This window comes from Crocodylus porosus, unplaced genomic scaffold (assembly GCF_001723895.1).
Source record: "Crocodylus porosus isolate Cpor-Errol unplaced genomic scaffold, CroPor_comp1, whole genome shotgun sequence".
NCBI classification, from domain to species: Eukaryota; Metazoa; Chordata; order Crocodylia; family Crocodylidae; genus Crocodylus; species Crocodylus porosus.
In genome coordinates, this window is record NW_017728949.1 from 78,869,886 (window position 1) to 78,895,166 (window position 25,281).

At 37.8% G+C, this 25,281-nt stretch overlaps 1 protein-coding gene across 1 annotated transcript in view; it reads right to left on the reverse strand.

Moving 5' to 3' along the window:
• The window catches only part of NEB (nebulin), a 207,897-nt gene extending 184,056 nt beyond the window's left edge, over positions 1 to 23,841 (reverse strand). The window contains exons 1-17 of the mRNA XM_019553612.1: positions 23,767 to 23,841; positions 22,973 to 23,066; positions 22,376 to 22,443; positions 18,638 to 18,682; positions 15,498 to 15,683; positions 14,003 to 14,110; positions 11,202 to 11,306; positions 10,802 to 10,906; positions 10,588 to 10,692; positions 9,401 to 9,505; positions 6,267 to 6,368; positions 5,984 to 6,091; positions 3,860 to 3,976; positions 3,538 to 3,639; positions 3,347 to 3,454; positions 3,150 to 3,254; positions 2,593 to 2,691 (exon numbers count right to left, since the gene is read on the reverse strand). Of these exons, the coding sequence (XP_019409157.1) occupies positions 2,593 to 2,691; positions 3,150 to 3,254; positions 3,347 to 3,454; positions 3,538 to 3,639; positions 3,860 to 3,976; positions 5,984 to 6,091; positions 6,267 to 6,368; positions 9,401 to 9,505; positions 10,588 to 10,692; positions 10,802 to 10,906; positions 11,202 to 11,306; positions 14,003 to 14,110; positions 15,498 to 15,683; positions 18,638 to 18,682; positions 22,376 to 22,408 (1,533 nt within the window). The 5' untranslated portion in view covers positions 22,409 to 22,443; positions 22,973 to 23,066; positions 23,767 to 23,841. The remainder of the gene's footprint in view (positions 1 to 2,592; positions 2,692 to 3,149; positions 3,255 to 3,346; positions 3,455 to 3,537; positions 3,640 to 3,859; positions 3,977 to 5,983; positions 6,092 to 6,266; positions 6,369 to 9,400; positions 9,506 to 10,587; positions 10,693 to 10,801; positions 10,907 to 11,201; positions 11,307 to 14,002; positions 14,111 to 15,497; positions 15,684 to 18,637; positions 18,683 to 22,375; positions 22,444 to 22,972; positions 23,067 to 23,766) is intronic.
• Between the last annotated feature and the right edge of the window lie 1,440 nt (positions 23,842 to 25,281).

Consider the following 25,281-nt stretch of genomic DNA (forward strand, 5'->3'; position numbering starts at 1 on the left):
TTCCTTAATGTTTATAGTAATGTGAGTTAGATAAGCCATTTTTTAATTTTAAAGTTAAGAATCCTTTATAGCTCTGAAACTACTACAACTGTCAGAAATTCAGCCCAATTCTACTGAATACAGTTTATTTTGATTAGGAAAAAAATATGTATTTTTGCTTTTCAAAAATAGAAACAAAAGGCTAGAAAATGCAGCGTGTTAATGAACTAGCCTTTACTTTTCTAGAAGTGAATTCCACTCTTAAATAAGTCACAAGTGAAAATGAGATAGATGATCTCATCCTGACTCCTATCTCTACCCTGAACACAGCTCAGTTATCAGTATTCACTCATCTGAGATCTAGGACTAGAATAGCACAAGGGTTACATTTCTGGATCAAGATGCATTGGCAGAGTTCTATGTTATAAGGCTGAAGAGTGCTTGACCTTTATGTGTCTGGAGTTAACCAGCTATTTGCTCTTAAAAACCCTAAATTAGCTCAATTATCTTAAAGTATATTTACTGGAACAGGCTTAATATATCATCTTATTGTGAGTTAAAATATACATTTTCTCATTATTTTTCATATCTGATACTTCCAGAAATATTTGCACATATAAACAAAACATAATTAAAGGCTTTTTACACTGACTTCAAAGGGCTTTGCAGCATAAATGCATCACTTGCAATCATGGCAAATGAACAAATACATGGGGCTATTCCTACCACATTTTCCACAGCGATAATCCCCTTTCCTGTACACAGGATAATCTCTTGAAGCTATTACAATAAAACCTAACAGAAATACCTTCAGCATTTATAACACATAAAAATGTACCCTTTCTATATTACCATTGAGCAAGTTCTGAGTACCAAATAATGGAAGTATTATATAGAGTAATATGTCCTCTAAAGCAGAGGAGTAAGTGTGTGATATAGTGCTCATTCATAGAGAACCTAAGATAAAGGTTCAGGTTTGATAGCCCAATTTCTTTCAGTGGCACAAGAAATAGCTGGCTGTCCTCTTTCAGATTTCCATTCAAGGGCACCATATTTAGCCGTAGGTCTGACACACTTCCTTGAACGATAACGTTCTTGAAGGTCCTTTTGATAAACTGTTCCAGGTAGTCTTTTTTACAGAGTGACTCCTTATAGTATCACATAATTTGGGTGTTAGTAACAGATTTAGTACGAAGGGATGCCATTTTTCACTATTCTAGAGTAAGAGATAGCAATGTTCTGAGCACCCTCAATAATACTGAAGTCAGTAGGACCTATGGCTACTTATTATTTTTCAAGAAGTTTGCAGAACTTGTTGTATGGAGCTAGGAGAGCAAAAATCTTTCATTGCCATAGACTGAACAGGGACTTAGATGACATCAGTGTTGTTCGGAGGAATGCAGAATGTTTTATCAGGTGGTATCTAGTTGCTGTCATTTTTGATATAGAGGCTGCAGGTGTCTGTGTGCTCTGGAAGGCCAATGCTAGCAAGTCATCTTCCAGATTTCAAAGGTGATGCAGAAAACACAACTCGGATATGTGTTTGGTGGCAAAAGCTCAGAAAGGTTTATTGTTGTCAGACAGCACACCAGTTGGCCTGATTAATAATCAGTTCAACCTAGTGAAGCATGTCCCTGACAGGAAGAGACACTGTATATTATCCATGCATCCCTAGGTCTCTATGAGACAGATTTCCCAACCCCTGTATTTATACTTCCATGCCCCCCAGTTTTGTGCCAACTCTTATGTCTCTCTCTCTTTTGAGATGTTCGTCTCTACTTCTTTAATTTGCCAACTTTTTAGACACCTACACTTATTATCTATCTCATTAGTAAATTCTAAATTTCTACATTTGTCCTTGCGTTTTTTAGCTGCTGTTCTTGTACTACACCTTTAGTGTCTTTTTGCTCATTAGTGTGGATTTTTTTTCTTCCTTACTGGGTCATCCAGCAGTCAGGAGGCTCCTTTCTCCCATACCACTTTTCAACACTGTAACTTAACTATAGCTTAGCATAACTATGATCTAGCACAACTAGAACTCCAGCAATCAGCAGTAGCCCTAAAATGGTTCTTACCTTATGAATATTTTTTCTCATTATATAGACCTAGTGGTATTTCTAACTATTACTGGAGTTGATTCCTTCATTAAAGCCCATACTGACGATCAAAGAAATTATTGTGACTACCTAACATTTTCTTTTTTAGTGTGGTGCTCAGTTGCCTTCCTTTTCTTTCCAGCTCTCCCATTTTAAACCTTTTAACAATATGTACCACTAAAAAAAATTTGAGGCTAGTCAAGTCTCTCAGCTGAAAAATTATAAATAGCTCATTGTGTAAAAAATAATATTATATCTCTCACAGTTATAAGACAAGCATGAAGAAGAAGAGAACATCTGGTAGAAAGAGATTAAACACAAAAAAACATTACTGCAGATGAAACAATTTTAGAGGAGATTTGAAATTTGCACATAGATTTGATTTTAGAAGTCCAATCAATCTCTATTTTCTACTGATGTAATCTCATTGGCCTGCACCAGTTGTATCACCTGCTTATATTAAACAAGGCAAAATGAAAATGTAAAATCATGGTGTTTTGTTTGTCAGGTGACTTACATCACTCAGCTGTTTGGTATTGATCTGTGCTTGCTTCATTACTGGAGAGTCAGACACCGAAGTAAATTTGATTTGATCCGGATGTTTTTTGTAGGTATACTAGAGGACAAATAAAAATGTGTGTTACCAATGCATACACGTACGTAGAGTTTGCTATCAAATACATTACTATATCATCTGGAGTACAGTTAATAATGTGGAAGTTAAACATACATGCATCCACTGGTTCCTGTGATGATGTTTTTCAATGAATAAATCAGCAGAATGAGAGTAAATTGATTTTCAATATGTTTATTAAAAAAACACCATGTACAGTTGAGAAGCTTCCTTCTTTGTTTTATGTATCAGAAAAAAATAAATAGAATGAGCATATCCTGACCACTAGATGTCACAAAAAGCTCCTAAAATACATATATATCTGGTCTTCAAAAAACAGCCTCATGAAAGGGTCTGATGCAAAGCCCATGGAAGTTGATAGGAATCTTTCCATTGACTTCCATGGGCTTTGGACAAGGCCCTTATACACATAAGCATTTGAACTACTGCTGTGTACTTACGTCTTTACATTGGTCTAATTTCTTTGTAGCTTCATACTCTTGAGTTATGGTTTGAGGGAAGTAGCATTTTGTTTTTTCTTCCTCATAATCAGCTTTGTAATTTTTCTAGGAGATAAAGACAATATTAAATAAATAAGTATAATGGTTTTGCCCTGAAATGAGAGTATAGAAAATAACTCAAATGCCATTATACTTACATCACTCTTCATAGCTTCAACTTTCATGCAGTGTGCATGGTGTGGGTCTTCATAGCTGCCTATATAGTGTCCTAAGATATTCTTTTGATATGAATCTTTATATCTAGCCTGAAAAATAATCCCACATTTATAAAAATACAGAATTGAGAAAGCTGATTCAAAAACACAGGAACAACTGCAAATATACATACATCACTAAAGTTGTGCAAAGCACTATCAACTTGAAACTTCGGAGTTTCACAGTAATTCATATTTGTTCCTTTTAATTTCTCATAGTCCTCCTTGTATAATTTCTGCAGAAGAAAATAAAGTAAAGTAATGAGGAAGATTCACATTCATGAGAAGCTGAGTATTACTGGTCTAGATTGTGATATCCCACAGTAAATAACAATTCATATGATAAACTGCAAATAATAAGTGGTTCAATGAAGAGACTTTACTGTAAACAACTGACAATTTGTTTGTTTTTTAAACATTGCTTAAATTGTTTAATCCAAATTTTATGGTACTTACCTCATTTAGAAGATTTCCTGCAACTTTTAGCTGTCTGAGTAACGGATTCTCTGTAGCAGGAAGCACGTTATAATCTGCTTTATCTTTTTTCTTTTCATAGTCTTCTCTGTATTTCACCTACAGAAATTAAACAAAATTTGTTTCTGTGTTGGCATTCACCTTTTCTGGGGGGCTGCTCTTGGAAGCCAAGAATGTATATAATGTCATGTAACGTAATACCAAAGCTATCGCTGAATTAGTTTGCTGAGGTAGCAGAAGTAGTATAGCCATGCTAGATAGTGCTCCAGGTGGGCTAGTATAGTTTCTCAACAGAACTAACTAGCCTAAGCAGGGTGCTCTGTTAACCTAGCTCTGCCACAGTTAGCCCAGGTATCTCCACATAGCACTGGATTATGCTTTTTAAAGAAAGAGTGAAAGTCCTTGCACAATTACACCCCAATAGGATGCCAATAAACTAAATATAACACCCAATACAATGCAAACTCTTCTCATGTACCCGCTTTCATGTAATATATCTAAAAAAAAAAATGTGCACCTTGTGAACAAACTGTTCTACAAGCTAAATTCCAATTGACCTGGATAATTATAAAAACATACAGAGGTCTCTTCCTGAGGCACACTGCAGCTTTTGTGGGTTTTGGTTTTAGGGCCTTGCTACACGGTAAATTTAAATGGCTTCTGGAGCTTTTAACCCCTGAATTGGCTGCAAATTAACACTTTTAAGTGGCTTTAAGTACTTGTTATTTGGCTTAAAGTTAAACCACAGCTCCAGAGCAGAATTATCGCTACTCTGCCTAATTTTGCTCCTGTTCCATTAAGGTGTGGCCACTTCCTACAGCTATTCCACCCAAGTCGAAGTCCTCCATCATCCCAGGATGCAATGGCTCCTCCAAGTCAGGGCAAGCAGAGACACTGGGGTGCAGCAGGGCAGAGCACAGTGCTTCTGGGGGCTGCTGACCCTTGGAGGGCTACCAGCCTGACAGGTGCTGCCTCAGCTCCAAGGGGCCTGATCTTTTTTGGAGCTCAGGCAGCGCCCACCCAGATGGCAGCCTGGGCGGGGGCAACATGGGGGGTTGGGATCTGAAGAAAAAAAGGACTGGGCCCCTCAGAGCTCAGGCAGCGGGTTATCCGAGTGGTTGCAGGAGGCACCACGGCCGCTAGGCACTCTGAAGCTGTGGTGCTTGCTCTGTTTGACAGGAGTAGCGAGCCAGTCCTGCCCCTAGCTTTTAGTCCTGCCCCTGCTCACCAAGCTTCTAGTGGCAAGTCACAGCTGTGCAGGTGAAGGACAGTCAGAGATGGTTTTTTACCTTACCATGTAAGCGTTAAGCCAAACAACACTAAGCTGATTAACATTTGTTCAGTTTACAGCATAAGGTGCAAAAAGGCCCTTACGTACTAAAAGACCTTGTGCTATGTTCGAGAGGGGCTACAGCGGATGCTGTTTTACATTATTGCCTGTAGTGAAAGACTAAATGAACCAGATAGTCCTTCCCAGTACTAATTAAGACAGTGTTCTTAAATCACTGTATCATGACCCAAAGGGGGCCATGAAAAGAAACAAGGAAAGAGGTGATATGGCACAAAATGCTGATTTGTTTTTTCAGAAAAAAACCAGAAAATACCACTGGCTCTTTTCATCATCAAGCACCCCTTCGAGTATTCTCCGTCAACCTCTCAAAACAGATATACAATAATTTAAATAACTTCCATGCTACCCATTGTTAGCACTGATATATTTACTTTTCTGGTAATTATAAGAGGTTTACAAGTATTTGGAAATTCGAATAAGGGCACTGCCAATCTGATAAGGCTTAAAAACATTGATCAGGATATGTCTTAAATTTAGAAATACTGGGCCAGATCCTTATTAATATGAGGCAATGGAGCTACACTGATTCATGCCAACTGAGGATCTGCTTAGACAAAACAGAGAGGAAAGTTTTATACCAATAGGATATTGCAGCTGCAAATCTTTATTAATTCTAAGAGTCATTAGGAGCTTTGCAGAAGTATACTAAAATCTGCAATGTAAGACAAATTTTTTGGACAACTTCAGTGGCAACTTGTGTACAAGGGCTTCAGACTGGGCCCAAGATAAATATATAGGAGATGTTCTTAACATACCTTACTGGCAGCAAGTCCAGCTCGTTTATTGGCCTCATACTCTGGAGTTTCAGTTTGCATAAAGTAGATTTGGTCTTTCATGTTCTCATAGTCTTCCTGGTATTTTCTCTGTGTAAGAGAAAATATATAAAATACATTAACCCTATACATTAGCCATCTATGAGGTAGATTAAATAGAAAAAGACCAGTTCTATAAATGGAAAAGAAAAAATTCAAGCTTTTCAATTGACAAAAGCAGCATTAAAACAGTATATTTGAAAGAATGTGTAAATAATTCGCTTACCGTACTTATATTGTTAGCATTCATTTTTGCAACTGCAACATCGTAGCAAGGAGTTTGACTCCACTTGCCTTTGGCCTTTTTATAGTCCTCCTGGTACTTAAGCTACAACATAATAACATGAAATAATGAAGGTTAATCTTATGATAATGAACTAAACTAAACTAAGCTTAAATAAAATAAAATAAAATAAATGACAACCTTTCTGGATATTGCTCTGCATCTCTGCTTCACAGGTCTGTTTTCAAAACTGGTGCTTTAAAAACACAGCTTCAGGTTTGAAAGTGCCTTAAATTCCCTTTGTTAGCTATTGCCTAGATGTTTGAAGAACAGGTTAACTTGATTATTTCACTGATTAGTTAATCTCTGGTTCCCTCTTGTTGTCTCCATTGGATCTGTGAAGCTGATATTTGAAATAATTCTTCTATTCCACAACATTTTCACCAAAATGGAGGTTGTTTGCCATTAGTCTACTCCAGTGGATGGCACTATGACAAATTCCTTTGGTGAAAACTGATTTAGGTTCCAGAATACACAAGCTCTGCCAGAAAATTTCTGCCAGAGAGCATATGGCTTTCTCCCTCTGCCCCACAAAATCTACAATAGCACACTGAACAATACGCACCAAACTTGGCAAATTTATAGTTGCTTAAAATTTGTACCAGCTTGCTGGCAATGCAAGATGGGGCTGCTCAATTATTCCTGAATCCTACTCTCCTCTGTCACTTCTAACAGTTGCCACCAGATTTTCTTTTTACACAATTGGTTGTAGTAGGAAAAGCAGTTGTCATACAGCAGTAACTTTTTTCTTCACTCTTCGTTTTCCCATCTCCATGTCTATACACATCTTGGTTTCTCTTAATGCTGAATTCTCCTGCATGTATGTATTACCTGCCTTAGATTTAATAAACTGTTGTACCTTTTTATAAAAAAGTATTATTTTTTCAGATGCACTAATTTCACCAGCTGTATTTCCAGCTCTAGTTGTTTCAACACCCACTCAGTGGATCAAATTATTTCCTGAATAAAAAGATCTCTTTTTAAGTCGCTTATATAAATTCTGTTTGCACTCAGCACTGAGACTTCACTTGCATACTTCTAACCCAGGCAACCTATTTTACCCTCTCAAGTTTACCGTTTCAGAAACAAAATATTATAGAATCCTAGTGGACTACCCAAACTAATGTAGGCCTGGGTATAGTCCTTATGACTTTGATCAGACTACACTCAAGATTATCAGGAAATAAACTATTGTTTGTTCAAGCTCCATTTCATAATTGACCTAGTGCAAAGGTTTTGATTTGATGTCATTATACTTCAGGTTTCATCGTGGTACTTCACGGTAATCCTTATCCCAAAAGATACGTGTACTTCCATACTGGTTCAGTTATTACCTTGCTGATCAAGAGTGGATATGCCAAAATATTCTAACACAATCCTATTGTCTTCACTGGCATGAACTATATGCTGTAGACTACTACTACTATGTCATTAGCTTTAAATAATGACTGTTTCTTCCGGCCATTCTCATGACAATTTTTTTTACATCCATTAATCTTTTGACCTATATTTATATAAGGTTGTAAAGAAATTTCGCCATCTGAAAAAATCTCTAAATGATTGATTTATTTATTTATTTGCAACCTCAAAAGATATATAATTGCAATGTTTTAATGTTGTGTTGCCATTTATTACTGGTACAAAGCAATGTGTTCACATATATTTTTTAATCACAGCTGAATTCTGAACTGAGTTGAAATCCTACTTTTAGCTTAAAAGATTATATGATTTTGTCCTCATTATTTGTTAAGCATTTCTCTCCCTACACTTCAACCCATCTCCTGAATTCTTTAGTACATTTTATTACAACTACAGCTAGATATAGAGTAGAGATTATTGGTGCCAGAGCTCTTGATAATCATCACTCAAAATCACTGAGTTTAGTGCTTGATTCTATTATCTATTTAGTATGCAAACTAAGGATGGAGACATTTTGTTTGCCAAACTCTTCTGCTAACTGAGGTCTGTGAACTTAACAGCATTTGATTTTGTGTGTGTGTGCACTCATGCACATGTCTGTGTGATGACTATTCAGTGAAATGAATATTAAAATACATTTTATTTCATCAGTCAGCTTGATCACTCTTAGGTATATTTCATACAAGAAGATCAACTGTCTAACTTATCAGATGTTTTCTTAAATATAATCAATTTACTCCATATAAATACCATATTGTATACAAAATGCAATATTTTCTCACATACAACATGCACCTTTCCCCAAAAAGTCCACCCACCAGAATTCAGGTGTATGTATTAAGTGGGGAAGCAGATTGCTTCACTTCAGAGGTGTTAAAGATCATCTTCTTTTTACTGGTCTTGATGTTCCATTAATCTATCTAACCTTTCTTAAGGCAGTTTTACTGTCTGCTAGCTGCTTCTCATCAATTTCCTGTTTCACAGCCTTGGAAACTCTTTAGCTCTTCAAAATCATAGAACCATTCATGAAGACTCGTCTTCAGTAATAATTATGGCTTCAGCTTTAGTGAAGCAGGAAAAGAGGGTGAGCCAGATGAAGATTCTGCCATTCAAAAACAAAGGTGTGTAGTATATTCCAGGGTATGTTTTATGCAAGAAAATACAGTAAAATGCAGTTGGACCTATAAACATGCTGCTATTCGAATGTGAACAAGCAGCATAATAGACATCTCAATAATGGTTGTCAACTGTAGTGTACAGAGCACTATAAGAGGAGAAGAGAAGCAAAGGGAAAATAGAATGGGAAGTTGAGGAAGGTAGGAATGTGTGACTGTTAGACAGACAGCAAGAGACAGAAAAACAGGTTAAAGAGGGATAAAATCCTAGACCCAGTGATGTCAGTAGAAATTTTGCCATGTCACCTGAGATGTCAGGATTTTCCCTGAGATTTCTGAGGAGAAAGGCAGTAAACTAAGGAACTGATGAAGAAGGAATAACTGGTATTCCTAACTGAAGACCATATGGTCTTTCTATTCCCTAATTTCTTAATTATTGTTTGAACCCAGTTGGCATCTAACGTACATGCACTTGAATGTTCTTTCCTCTCCAGCATCTTTAGTGGGGGTTTTAGGCTAGAACAAGCCCTGGAGTATACTCACATCGCTGCGCTGCTTAGTCACTTTCTTGGCAAGTTCCATATCAGGTGGGTCTGGCAGAGAAGTGTATTTAGCTTTCCGTTCATCATGCCCTTTTTTGTAGACAATCTGAAATAAAGAAAGAGGTAAACATTTACAAGAACTGCCTGTTTAAATAAGCAACAGAACATTTTCTTCTGACTTCACTAATGCTTCTTTTAACAGAAGTACTCATTTTCACTTCTGCAACATAAACTCTTTGAACCAATGTAATTACTGTGGAGTCTTCTGAGAAAAAATAACTAATTTGTTAGGACACTATTTTTAAATAAGCAAATACTTTGGATTTTACAGATATAATCCTGTAAGGGGCTGACCTCAGTTCTCAGAGTTCTCCAATAAACATCAATGAGTTACACACACATTCTCACATATCCATATAGGTGTGCTGTTATCCTTGTTTTACAGGTGGGAGAACTACGTTTATACATAATGTGACCATATGTCCTGGTTTGACTGGGACGCTCCCAGATTCCATAGGCTAGTCCCAGCTGGTTGGTCAAAAGTCCCAGGCCAGAATCCAGTGGGGAGACAGAGGGCACACTGCACCAGGCAGGTGGTCAGGAAGACACCACTGCTGCTGTGTGGGACCAAAGACATGCCACATGTGGACAGGGTGACACCTGCTCCAGCCCACCCACCTTGCTTCTGCATATTGGCAGTAGTGCCTACCTGTCTTGGACACTATGCCATGACACCTCCCCACCACACTCTGGCCTGGGACTTTTGACCAACCAGCTGGGACTAGGCTATGGACTCTGGGAATGTCCCAGCTAAACCAGGACATATGGTCACCCTATTTAGAGGCCCAGCTCTGAAATATATTAAATGACCTCGTGTCACACTAAATACAGCATATCAGAGACTTAATAACTTGATTAAATTAATTCCTGTCAATACAACTCAGAATTTTCAACCTCTTCGATTTTTATATATATAACATGCCATGTACAAACCATACATTCAGTATGTTTCTATACAGAAAGGACTTGTTTCTCTATATATACAGCAGTCAGTACATTTTCTCTACATATACAGCAGCCAATACCATTACGATGGCTTTATGTCAGTGTAAGTCTACTGAGAAGTTGAGGATATCAGTGTAACACTTCCACAATAGTGGAAGAAGAGAAGTGGGTTTTGGTACTTACATCGCTGAGAGCCTTTTGGGCATTTGCTACTCTTCTCAATTCTGGACTGTCATCATATGGATAAAACAATGTTTTGTCTCCTTCCCAGTCTTCTGTGTAGAGTTTCTTAAAGACAAAAAAAAATATATCAGACAGTAAATAATTTTTAATGAAATAATTCCCGACTAGGAATACTACTTGCACTTTAGTGCTCTAAGCGAGCTGCTGCTCTTACCTTACTATATAGTGCTGTATTTTTTATTGCATTAACAAGCTCAGGAGCATCAGGGGGAAGCAGGTATTTGTCTTTAGTTTCCTCCCAGTTCTGCTTGTATAAAACCTGGACGGAAAGACCATACTGTTAGTCACTCTGCCTTTTAGAAAGCACTTACACCTGTTCATAAATGGTCTGCTTCTAAAGATTTTCAGAAATCACAAACGAATGGAATCTAATAACTATATCCATGAGGAAAAGTTAAGATTTATATTTTTTTCTTTTTTGATCATGTTCTCTCCCAATTATTTTCTTTCATTTTGTCTCCTACAAAATGTTACACTGTCCCAAGCTAAAAAACTTACTGCAAATTGAGCCAATAATGTCCACATTTTTTTCATACAGTGGCTAAGAGTCTTACCTTGCTCACTTGTTGTGATACTTTCTTTGCGTGCTCTATATCCTTTGCCTTTTCATCAACATGGCAAAGAGTCTTGGAAACATCACCAGCCATGCGGTATTTAACCTAGGTCAATACATGCCAAGATAGATTTATCTTATTCCAATAAAACAACAAAGTGAAACAAAAGTGATAACTTTAGAAAATAGAATACCAGTTTTTTTCCAGTCTAGTAACTACGGCTAAATGCCATAGTTCAAGTAATGCATTTACTGAAGAGGAGCCACTCTATTTAAAGCGTCCACAGTGTCTCCTATATTCAGCATCCCATGCTTCAAAATGGCAGGAGGAGCGTGTTGAACGAGCTTTAGTAAAGTGCCCCCAACTACCATTTTGAAATGTGAGGACACTGAATACATGAGACACCATAGCTGCTGGAGTGTGCTTATTAGCACGTTCCAGCAGACTCAATTAATCGAGTTTGCTCCAATGCGCTGTAATTACCACATGCCAAAGCAGACATCCCACATATCTACAGGCACCCAAAGGGCCATATTCAAATGGTTCATTAGGTATTTAAATAGGGCTTAGGTGGTATTTAGCTGCTAAGTCTCAAACTGAGGCAAACTGTAAGCAACCTCACAAATCCTCAAATGCCTCCATGCTTGACTGGAAAGCTCCTTATAGACGTCTGCAGGTGTTGTATCTAACTCCCCAGAGAGACTTTCACTTGTGGGTATGGCCTGACCTCATCTAACTTACATTAAAAATGTTGAATTTGGGTCAGAAAAGGAAGTGGTTGTGGTGCTTATGATTTACCCAGTGGTAAGAGCCCTCAGCAAAGAAGTGGGAGACCTGGATTCTAGACCCTAACAAGTTCGAATTCACATCTTTCCACCTTCATACTACAGAGGAGGTTGGACAGGGGTACTACAGGGCCAGAAGAATAGGAAGCAAAAAAGTATTGCGTCACTGTAGCCAAGAGGTTGGGGAGAGTCCTTAATTCCAGTCCCTGCTGCATACTTAACACAAAATGTATAAGCCAACCTGATGCACAGGACTCTTCCACAAAGGGACTGCTATAAACAGTGGGCTCCTTCTTACCTCATCCCAGCACTGTTTATGCATATTTTTAAACATTGTTCTAAGAAATAAAAAGCCCTGTCATCAGGAAGTAGAAACCAAGACTCCCCTCTTCCCAGGAAACCACCATCCTTCCTCGGCCACAGAGAAACATTCCCTCCTCCTTGGTCTCCTTCTGGCCCTAAAAGTCTTGTTCTTATGGCTACCTTGTGGCCCAACTTCAACAGTAGTTGCTTAACCTGCCACTTCCTGAGTGAGTGTTTTAATCACTAGGTTATAGAGCAAATGGCAGGCACCACCACTTCGTTCTCCTCTTCAGAAGCCATCAGGCAACTATCCTCAGAAACGAGACAAGGGTTTTTGAACTAGAGGTATATGCAGATGCCTAGTGGACAGTGCAGCTCAGGTTCCACCGGTGTTTCTTATTGGCTACTTCTCTGGACATCTGTTATTGGCATCTCTGGCCTTTCTCAATCAGCCACTGGAGAAGCCATCTGCTCTCCTCTTTCTATTAGAACACTTCTGCGTCTCCAGAGTCTCTCCCCAACTGTATATGGACCTAAACACCTAACCCATCAAATTTAATCAGTTCTCTGAGAAGTGAAACTAAGTCACCCACATGCAAGGTGCAAGTTCTAATCACTGAAGGGAAGCAAAACCACTTACAGGAGACCACTGGGCCACAGTTTTGCAAAAAAAAGCAGGTATACACACCTAATGCCAGGACAGTGCTCTGTGTTGTGAATTACAGATCACATAAAAGTACTACATTTCTACCAGGAGAATTGCTGTTCTCCCAGAAGAAGAAACAGGTGTACAATTGTGTTTCTGTTTCTTCAGACCAAAAATGGTGGTTCCAGGAGAAAAATAACCCAACTTCAAACCAGTAGAAGCTGTTCCCAGAAAAGTCTCTCCAAGGAGAAAAAACACATGTACAGCCAGAGATATTAGAGAGAGGTACTTTCATGCAGCCTTGAGATAGGCACCTAAGTCCCTGAAGAGAGATGGTAGATTATTGGTGGCTCCTTACTCAGCATGCTGTGTTTCAGGGATCCCATTCTTCAGCAACTGTACAGGAATCTAGATCCCTAACTGGAGAATGTGTGGTAACCATCTGGCTACCTAGCAGAAAAGTTTGGTGCTCCAATGATCAGCATTCTCACTCCCAAGTCCTCTTGCGGACGCTACATTTGAGTCACGTTTTTCTGATTTTTTTTAAAGGCACAGACCCAGAAACTAGTTACATGAAAACAGAAATGTTTAAACATATTTTAAAGATCCACTTCTGTGATTATTAAGTGCCTACTGCCTATAAGAAGAATATAAGGTGTGGGAAGGGCAGCAGGGTATAGCCTGCAGTGTCATTTAATCCAGTGCTTTATACTTTACCAGTATTCCCCATTACTGTCTTTAATTTCATATCAAAATCTTTTCTTCAAACCCATGTTGGCCCCAGTCAACTGGAATCATTATTCAGCTGGTCATGGACCATTATCTCCCCTTCTCTAAGACACAGAGGCCTAAATTCCAAGCTGAGTCCTAGAATTTCAGGCTTGTCACTGAGTCTGCATTTCTGCCCCAAAGATCCTGGTAGTGTTTCTGCCAAGCTTACAGTTTCACTTCCTGTAACATTTACTATCTGGTTTCTGTCTCTCTGCTAATATTTAAATGGATGCTCTAAAATACATAGTTCCTTTACTCTTTTATATCTAATTTACTTTATTAGATATGGCACATACCTCACTAAGCTGGTCTTGTACTTTCTTGATTCTTCGAAGTTCTGGAGTATCACTTGTTACAGCATATGGCTTTCCTTTTTCTTTCATGAACTTTTGTTTGTATTTGTTCTGAAATAACAGAGTACAGATATTACTGCTCAGACCTCCCAAAGTTCCAATATCCAAAGGCTCTGGCAAAGACAATGGGAATCCATTTTTACATTCACTACTATAGAATCTATGAATCATTTGGTCATATTCTCAGCATAGCTCCTCTGTTTCTTCTCTTAAGACCACATTATATTGTCCCAATATGATATATTTTAGTCTTTTGGAGGGTTTGGTTTTGATCGCCTCAAAATTACTCTCTAAAAATCTATAAATAACATTTTATTCAGATATCTCAGAACACAGTGACTCAAACTCAACTCTTGCTTATGCATGTACAATGCCTTAAAAGTCAGTGAGTGGCATTGTGCAAGTGGAAATAAGAGTAGAATTGGTCCAGCAGTCCTATGAAAAGGAAAAGTATGCCTAAATCCTATCTGATCCTGTTCTCATGGTCATCGGCAAGACCAGGTTTGGGCCTAATGGGATATTAAGTCTGGGATTTTCAAAGGGAGTTTGACATCCAACTTCTGTAGACTTTGACTTTGATTTGGGAAATCCTCGAGAGGTCCTTAGTCCAAACCTAACCTTTTTGCTATAGTTAAAATGAGAATCAGTGCTAGAGAGCATGAGATGAGGTCATGCCTTTAGTCAGGTCTTTGCCTAGAAGAGTAACCTAGAATATTCTTGTTACATGGTTGCAGGACTAGGCCATGGATTATGATACATTTGGAAGCAAATATCCTACCCGCTTATAGATTCAGTCACCTCTACCAACCTACCAGGAACCTTTTTCCTATATTTCTTAATTGCAGATTATCAGAATAGAAATGTCCAGATCCAGCAAAGTTTCAATAATAGTGCACAGCACCTTATACTGTAGAAGTAAATTGCTTTGTCTATACATTAGCTGTGCTTCACACAACATGTATTTAATTAGAATTAGGCTAGAACAAGCAACCTAGACCTGAAAACCTTTCCCTCAGACTCTGGGAAACTTTGGATCTAGAGCTAGACTTTGCAGCTTGGGCCTATGGCTTTACTTCCTCTAATATAGGAAGGAGGTAAAGAAACATGCTTGAGCTTCGTTTCTCCCACACTTCAGAGCTTTAGGTTAGTATGCCCACATGGTTAGGAAACTGTGACAAAGACAGTTTAATTTAATTGATCAGTCAATGCTATGAATAGGACCCAGAAATGAGCTCTCCAGACAGCACCCGATATCCCTTCCTCAAGCCATTTTTTGTGACATTTTGATTCATTACTGCAGTGATAACCAAGGATCAAACTGACTACAAAGCATAAAAATGGGCAAACACAACATCAGGGTTTTCTACAAAACATGATAAATATCTTGAATGTGGGACTCAAAGTAACAAGCAGGAATGACATAATGGGAATAATTTACCTCACTAAACAGGTCCTGCATTTTATGACTGTGTTTTAGATAAGGCGTCATAAACTTAGATGAGTCCACTTTTGTCCGTCTGACTTTCTTTCTGACAGGAGGTGCTGCATGTTCTACTGTCTGTACGGTTGTTGTGGGGCCCTCAAAGCCTGTCCTGGTGATGGTCTCAGTGTACTCTGTGATCACCTGGGAGTAGAGCCAAGATACAATTATTCAGTTTTTAAATATAAACCACCATTTTGTTTTTGGAATTTTTCAAGACTTCTATTTGTTAAAAGGGTGTTTAATTTCACAATGGAATTTTGACCATACCATGGGCTAAAAATCAATATCTTGTTCTCTGTTAGGATTGCCAATGGGCCATTTACACATGATCCAAGATGACATGAAGACTCAGTTGATTCACCAAGTTCTAACTCAAACTTCCTTAGTTATCATCCAACAGCTCTCGAGTCCAGAGGGCTTTCTGCTGCCTCTTTCCACATGCATAACTCCCACTGACGTCAGAGGGAATTTTGAGTGCTGACTGATGAGAGGATAAGTCCAAAGGGTAAAAATGTTCTGAATACTAAAGGCTATATTGACTGGCACATAGTGTCACATCAACAGCTCCTGCTGATGTCACTGGGAGTTGTGACAGTCGATCAAAGGCACGTATGACCCTTCAAAGGGTTTTTAGCCACAAAATAGTAAAGAAATTGAGACAGCAAGATGTAACTAATAAAACCCTTCATATCTTTGCAATAAGTACAGCATTTGCTGCTTAATGTTCAGATACCTTTCAGAATCCAGTCTTTCTACAAATGTACATTTTCTGATGTGGACAATCAGATGATAATCATGGAAGAGGCATATTTGATACACAAAGGAAAGCAATGGAAAGAGCTGACAGACAAAACTGTTGCCTATGCCTTTAGACCAACAAATATCCATGGAAAGACCTGGAAACATGCCCCTATTTAATGTTAATGATTTAAGTTCTCATTCATGCTCTAGGCAATAATTTTAGTGCACATAAGTTTCTAATCAAAGCACTCACAGAAATGGTAATTATACATGACAAAAATAAAATTGCTTCATAACTACATGAATAATTAAGTATCACATCTTGGTTCATAATAGATTTTTTTTTAAAAGGGACTTTCAAAAAGGAATGAATGAAGCTTAGCTTTCAGTTTATTTGCATTAATGTGATACATACACCCTATTAAATATATTCATCCTTACCTAAAGAAAAAATTGTTAGCAATATCTATCTTTCACAAGCTTTGTTTCTTCTGTGTTCACTAAGGGTCCATATAAACGTTCACCACATGATTGCAGACCAGGAGTGGAGCGTACAGACATTCACCAGTGCCAAAAGAGCCATGTAGAAAACTGTAACTTGGAGTAAGGGAGAGAGGAGCGTGGAATTATGGGTGCTAACAGGTCTGAGGGGGAGTTTGGCAGGATCAGGCTGGATGGCCGGTTTGGCGGGATGGGGTTGGTGGGTCTGCAGAGGGGATTGTCCGTTCAAGGTTGGGAAGTCAGGAGGGTAAAAACAGCCCAGTCAGGGTCAGGGGGGTAGGAAGCGCTCAGCCCCGAGGGTGGGGAGAGCAGCTGGGCTTTCCCAGCCTCAGGGCTGTGCTCCAAATGTGTGCAGTTGTTTACTGGATCGGGTTAACCTGTTCCCAGTCTAAGTTAGTTCACCCACTTAGGTGAACTAGTTTAGATCAGACCCACCATTTTTGGCCCAATTTAAACCCCCTGAACATCTGCACAGATGAGCATTTAAATCAATCTAACACTAGTCAGGTCGATCTAAATGTAATATCTGTATATACCCTAAAAACTCTTAACGATACATTATTATTCACTCCACTTCTGCAACAAGTTGCTCTGTATCCATTCATTTCTAATATGTGATACCTCATTAACAGCATGTTTCTTAGCATTAAATAGTACTTGAGATTCTGAAAAGTGTGCATATGGTGACAATAATCTGACAAATATTACCTGTTACTTCTTGTTCCCTGCATATTAAGAGTATGGATACATATATTCATGCATACATTCATTATATCTATCCATTATCTACTTCGTATTTACTTCAATCTATTCTGCAGTACAGAAAGATTTCTTTTGCAACCTTTTATGTTCATACACACTATTTCTGTTCATATTCAGTTTGTAAGATGCCATTCTTATTAAAAAGAACTGTTTCCATGTTTTGCCCTATCTCTGATCACCTAGTTTCATAGTTTCACAGATGTAGCATCACTAATTAATTCAATAATTTGTATGTCTAACAGAGCTATTCATATAGATTTTACTATTCTTACCTTTTAAGGTAAAATATTTCTCATGACATGAGATTATGCCAAAGCATGCACTAACAATTTCAGTTTTGGCGTGAGAGTGTTTCCTTCTAAACAAAGGGACCTGTTTCAGAATTTTCCCTGCTTTAGTAAAATGCCCTTTGATAAAATAGGAATTTTGACTAACTAGTAATTCAGCACTGTCTCTCCCAAAGGCAACTTTATCGTGCCATGAGTCCCCGTGAAGTCAGTGAGTGTGGGGGTTTTTTATCAGTAGTCAAATCAGACTCAAGGAAAGTAGTGTTGCAATAGGCAAGCAATATTATGCATCTGATATATCAGATTTACATTTCTCCCAGGAAAATTACCATTACAGAATAGAGATTTGATTATTATAAGCCGTGGCCTTTCTAAATCGATATGAGTTGATTTTTATTTTATTAGTTATGAAGTCTGTTCTTGGCTATATGTTAAGAGTAAACTACAATAGCATGTGAGCCTATAGGTTATGATATTAAAGGGAAAACAGGGGGCTGAGGGGTCATGGGCACTAAGGCGCACAGTTAACAGCCCAGAGGTTGCAAATTCCAGGCCATAACAGAATTCCAGGCACAGTCCCATCAGATTCCAGCAATTCTGCAAATTCACTGGGACATGAGAAGGAGGGGAGGAAAAACAACCATAACAAAACAACAAGCAATTGTCTCCAACGCTTCCATCTCATATTTATGCAGTCAGAACCATGAAACAACCCTCAAAACACACAAAATGGTCCATGCACTTGGTACATTGAGTTATTAATATTATCATTTGCTTCACATGCAATTTCACAGAGGCCTTTACCTCCTCTGGTTCACCCTCCTCCACAATCGTCTCTTCAATGTAGTACTATAAATAAAGGACAAACTTTATCATTTCACAAGAACACACAACACTGTAAAATGACTATTTTCTCTTTGAACCAACAGCCCCACTGCCTGGGAAATAGCTGTAATTCATTAGTGCAGAGGCTGCTTTTACACTCCTGACAGAGCTCTGAGTTTCCCCTTTATACTAATAATGTTAAGCATTGTATTGCCACACCTGACATATATTTGTCCAACTTGTTCTTAAAACCTACAGTAAAAGGCATTCGCTTTCTTCCTAGGTACCAGTTCTACGTCTTAATGATCCCTAGGATGTTTGGAGATGGAGTTTCCTTCTAATATCAAACATAAATTCCCTGTTCCTTCAATTTAAACTAATTATTTCCTGCTCTACACTTAGTGGACCCAGAGAAAAAGAATATCATCCATCTCTTTCTACCAGCCTTTCACATATTTGAAGATTGTTACATCCCTCCTCTGTCCTTTTCCCCCCAGACTGAACAAATCCAGTTCTTTCAACATTACCTCAGAAGTCAGGTTTTCTAAACTCTTATCATTTTTTGTACTTACCCCTAGACAGTCTATATTTGTCTTAGTACTCCAGGTAAGGACTCATCATTGTCAAGTAGAAGGAAATAAGTGTGTCCTGTATTTTAGCTCTAACGTTCTTATTAATGCATCCCAGAATGATGCTGCCATTTTTACAATAGCATCACACTGCTGACTCATTCAGTTTGTTATCCACTGTAACTCCCAGATCTTTTCCAAGCCAATTATTCCCAATTTTGCATTTATACATTTGATTTCTCCTTCCTAAGTAGTACACTCTTCACTGAATTTAATTATAGACCATTTCTCTTATGAATTGCCTGCAGTCCCTCCTAGATTAATGCAAATCAAAAATTTTAAAAATGTGTTTTTTATTGCATCATTCAACCCATTAATGAAAGTATTAAATAGAATAGTATCCAACTCATGACAGAGCCCTGAGTAATCCCATGCCACGGTTTCTCCCAGGTGGACAATGAATTATCAATAACTGCTCTTTGAGTATGTTAAATTAAGCAGTCACATTTGTACTTCCATACTACATTCAATTCCATTGATTTAAATGGGTCAAGCCCTTAACCTATAATATTTGCCATGCATCCCTCCAATTCACTTACTCATGAATTAACTTTGATTCAGATTTCCCATATTCTTTATGTACTGGAGATGCATTATGTTAATGTAAATAACTTAATTTCCCCCTTCATCAGGCAAATCCTTGTGTTCTCTGAAGAATAACACGTTACAAATGTTGTCCCATTCTTTTTTCTTTCACGCCAAATTGCAAAACCATTGTTAACTTTGCAGAATCCTACTCCCCACCCCTTTTCTTTACACTTGTTAAATACAACATGCCCTTATTTAATCAAAAGGAGAACACCGACCTTTTTTCAACGTCAAAACATTTGTCAAAACAAATAATACCGAGCAATTCATATCTTCCAATTCATATCTTTATAAGCACAAATTACAATCATCACTTTCTAGAGTCAACCTGTACCAAGAGTAACCACACAGAAGTATCTGGGAAGATCAGTATCAGTCATTATAGGCTAATCTACACAGGGACATTGAAACTCAGACAATTTGGCTAAAGGTATTGATTCTCCAGGAGGAGAAGCAAATAGGAAGCCAATGCCACTTAATTCCGGAATGAAACTATCCATACATACTTTAGCTGGATACATATTGACTTCATGACCTCATTGATTCATTTCAACATTCCCGTGTTTTCAGATTACTGGACCTTTCTACCTCTGAATGTATCTTAATATTTGATGTTATTCAGGGCTAATTTCTGTTTACTACCATTGTTGTGTTTCTGACTCTTCAAAAAAATATCAGCAGGGAAATGTTATCTGGTTTTATAATTAGCTGCATTCCTTGCAAATCACTAACTGTTATGCTATCCAGTGTAGACTAATGTAATCCTACAGATTACCTCCACTGACAAAAGGTCAAGGTTCCTGAAATGAAATGCCCAGCATATTCTGAACCTTCTCTTCCTAAACCGTAAATCTATTTTTCCTTTGTACAAAGATCTCTGACATAGGTTTAACAGACATGATTCATAGGAATCTAGGGTGCTTCTTTTTATGATTTTGAAAAGGGCTGAGCTGCTTCAGAATGATACCAGATGCCATTGTTACTATTTTATTTATAACTTATCCCCTATGAATATCTCAGAAGCAGAGCAGAACCATCTGAAGCAGTCCTAGAGATGTGACCTACAGCACATTTAACAAAAGATGAAAAAAACAAGAGGGGAAAAAATGGAGCTGCCTAGGCACACAAATCCGCAGTACACAATTCCAAAAAATGACATCAAATGAAAAGGAAGCCAGCTCCTCCAAAATGAATTGTAGAGTAAGCTAAGGGAAAGTATATTCATATGAAAGTAGGTATTAACACAATACAGCCAATGGCACAGTTACAGCAGACAGGACTATCAGTAAGTATAAAGACAGTCACAGATAATAGAGTAAATCATAAGAATTTGAAAAAATATTTCTTTTACATGTAGATATTTAGGGGGATTGTACCAGTGACAACATTTCCTAAGCCACATAATGTATGTAACTAACTGAACTGGCACATGATTTTATTTCTGGCTACTAGAACCTAGACACTCAATCCTGCAATCCCTTGCCAAATGAGCAGTCCACAGGTTTTCTTATGGGGATGAGAGTTGCATGACTGGGTCCTAAATTCACAGATTTTTCCCTCTGTGAAGGGCACTACACGCCCCTTCTAACTGCTCTTACACTTTCTGGTGGAGCAGTCATCATTTAATAACCAAGGAGACTCTAGTTATTACTATAGCAAAATATTTATAATAAAGTACTTTTTTCACTGACATTCATACATGAATTTCCTTGGATACTGGGAAATCTAAATCAGACCAGTAAGGCCACATACAGAGGTACATAACTGTGAGTTTAACTGACTGGTGGGGGGTGTCAAACTCATCCATGACATAACAACATCGATTTCAGCAGGTTTACATCCCAGATTCATCTGTCCCCAGATCTGCACTGTAGGAATACCCCTACTGTATTGCCTATTCGTAGACAAGGGCTGCAAAGCTGCTATATTTCTGAACTGCCGTGGATGGTAGGGAAAGGTCAGGCTGAGGTGGGTCCCACAGCTGTTCCATTTGACACCAACTAAAGCAGCAGTTCTCAGCCTTTTTAGTCTCAAGGCTAGACTCATGGCACCCCTTAGAAAATGCCAGATCTATTTCACAGATGATACAGAATTGTTTTCTGTTGCAAGGAACTCAGAAAGACAAATGTTTGTAATAGTATGGATTCCTCCGTGAAATATCTGGGTTCATCTTGTTAATCATGTTTGTACATCTAACTCTGCTAACATAGCATGGCAACTCATGACACCTTTGAAAGGATCCCAAAGCACCCCTGGTTGAAATTCACTGAACTAGAGCATGAGGCTGAGAGGCAAAAGGGCACGGCCACTGCGTCCAGGACTGCACAAATCCAGTAGCCACAAATCTGGACTGGAACAATAGAAGCATTTGTTCTGCAGCACTTCCACTTTTCCCTTTACTTGACGTAACCTACACATACACAGAATTGACAAAAGCAGTAGCATATTCTGATCTCTGTAAATAATCAAGATCAACCTTTTTAGAAGATTTTCCTCTTACCTCCACTACTTCCTCATATTCTTCTTCTTCCATTTTTGCAGAATTTTCCTCTGTCTGCTACTGACTCACTGGTCATATAACAGATGAAGATATAAATATGAAGTATTAGCGCAAAGCATGCATTTGTTATTAAACACTCTTAGTCAAGTCCATCTTTTGTGTCATGGTATAATAATTAGTACTACTACCATATTGTTTTATAGGGCAATGAAGAGCAGGCCTTTAATATGTAACTCAAAAAAAAATAGTTCTAATCTAACAATTTTACTTCATCTTATTTTAGAATGGGAAATTACTGGATTAGTCTGTAGACTAATATCAATTATAATTTTAGCCAAATATATTAACATATAAATGCAATGGTAAAATAGATATATAAAAGAATGAGTTCTGATCAGAAATAGTAATGTGAAATATGTCTTGCTTTTTCCTGTAGAACAGACATCTGAAGCATCTTCTCTTTCTCTAATGTTACATAGCTCATTATTTCAACTATTGTTTGGATAGGAATTTTATCTGTAAGTTCCAGTACAACTATTAATATGCCATGCAAATGATATGATTTAGAAAAAAATTACAATACTGATTTTAAATGACCTTATGTTAATGAAGTTAATTTTCCTCCTCTCATTAGCTTATATGGCTTCTCCGTTTTTAGCTTCTGTGGCTTTTTTTCTTTTTATCTTCAAACCTGAAAAACATGAAATCCATATAGTTTGGATCAAAATGTGAATGAAGTAAGAGTTATTACTGTCAACTTCCAATTAATTAATTAATTAATGGAATGATTTTGCTGTAAGTCCTGTCAAAGTAAGAGTTTTGCCAACAGAGAAACAGCCCTGTTTCTAATGTTGGTAGTCGATGAAGGTTTAGAACAGCTGTTTCCTAGTCCAAAGATATTTGCCATGTAAGCTAATACTACAGAGCGATTGGCTGGTTTTGTTTAGCTAGCTAAGCTGCAATTCCTTCTGAGGCAAGTGGAGTCCAGTACTGCAGGTTAAATATAGGAACAAAAAATACTGTCCCTTTTTAGTTCCAATATGTTAGAAAAAAGTGAGAAGAAAACTATTTTGTTAACCCAAAAGACTAACTGATAAAAAATAATTCACATGTAGAGTAACTTGTCAGCATATAGGCCAAAGTCCTACGGACAAATCCCAGAAACAGTAAGCACAAGGAACATATACCCAAGCCCTACATTATATATTCCCTGGTCGCAGATCCAAGGATTTTTCTTCACATTTGCAAACACTTAGCTCGCCTCACTCAGACAGAAAGACTAGTGACTTTCGTGGGTAAAGCTTGAGTAGAACCCTCAAAAAGCAACAGAATCAAAAACAGCTTGAGATCTGCTCCATAAAATTAAGTCAGATTAAATAAAATGTGCTTACCAGCAATATTGAAATAAATTTCTTTAGCAGCAAAGCCTCTCCAAGTCTTCCCTCCTGAGAAACGCTGGGCAAGAGCAAGCCTGATGCATCAGCTCCTAAATTATCATGTGGTCAAGTCAACCAATCAGATTTTGACTTGCTCAAGTTTCAGATTCTAAATATACCTACTGACCCTTCTGAAGACCACCTGTTCATCAGATCCACAAAGAAAAAGGGAGCTAATAATTTTGCAGCCTTTGACTAATCCAAAACAGATCAGAATTTTCCTGACTACATTAGTATTTTTAATTCAGACATATACAAATCTTAGAAATGCAATACGGGCAGAAGATAATAACTGGGGAATTTTGATGAACAGATAACCATGGGAAAAATCAAGAAATAACTTGAGTCCAGTCTCAGTGCAGGATTCCTCTAGTTTTTTAATGTCTACATTTAAAGATGGAATCTTTTCCGTCCAACAGAACTTTCTCTCAAGAAAACAATTAACCGTTATCTTAAACTTTTTTTCCTTAATTCATGTAACTCAGATGTTTAACCTTTATCCCATCTCATTAATCCATTGCCACCAAATTGTTTACAGTCTGAGAGACTTGTAGATGGCTACCTCCTTTTGCAAAACTATATATTTTCAGTTCTTTATCCATTTGCTCTATCAGTCTGTTCTTCTAACTCCTTCATCATATTTTTCTGCTCCTTTGAACTCCTTCCACTTCCAGCTTAATGGATGTCTATCAGTAGTTCTTGGTTTTTTTAGCATGAGTGCTGAAAAATGGCAACACAATTGTGACATGACCCATGGACATGTCTGTAATAAAGGCAAGACATATAGATGTTCTGATAAGAAAATGAACTCTATTTCCTTGTCCCAATTATCTAGCCCGGGACAAGGTTGCAAAGGTAATATCTTGGTCCTGTGAAATAAGGTTGAACCTACCAACTCCACAATGTACTACAAAAGCATTAACTCAATATTTATGTGTCATTTTCTATGCTTATTTCTTTCTGGATCTCTCTGAATAATTTCTTTCTCCCAGGAAGGTATTCTTCAGCTCTCAGTTTAGTACTGTATCATCTTTAAATTCCATGACACTGCTTCTTAGCATATTACATGATGGAAGATATTTAATATGAACCAAATTATATATGAGCTACAGAAACTGCTGTCTGCCAGTGAGATGCAAAAATCTTTGATGTAATTCATAGAAACTCTTTAACAGCACATGTTTTAGGACAAGATGCGAAGTATGCATTATCTGATTATCAGGGGAACTGAAGGAGCCAAAACGGAGTCAGTTATACTGGAATTTGTCTAGGATATAATCTGTCTAGGATATAATCACCTTCTGGTGATAATTTGAAGGTTGTAAAGAAGAGTTGTTGCAGTTTACAGTGTAACTACATTCTTTGATTTTCATGGTTTATATTTCTGCTAATTTCACCACTCAAGCTCAAGGTCCCCTCTAAGGTGCGCGCAACTAAAAGTCTGGCCACGCACAGCCTTTTCAAGGCCGC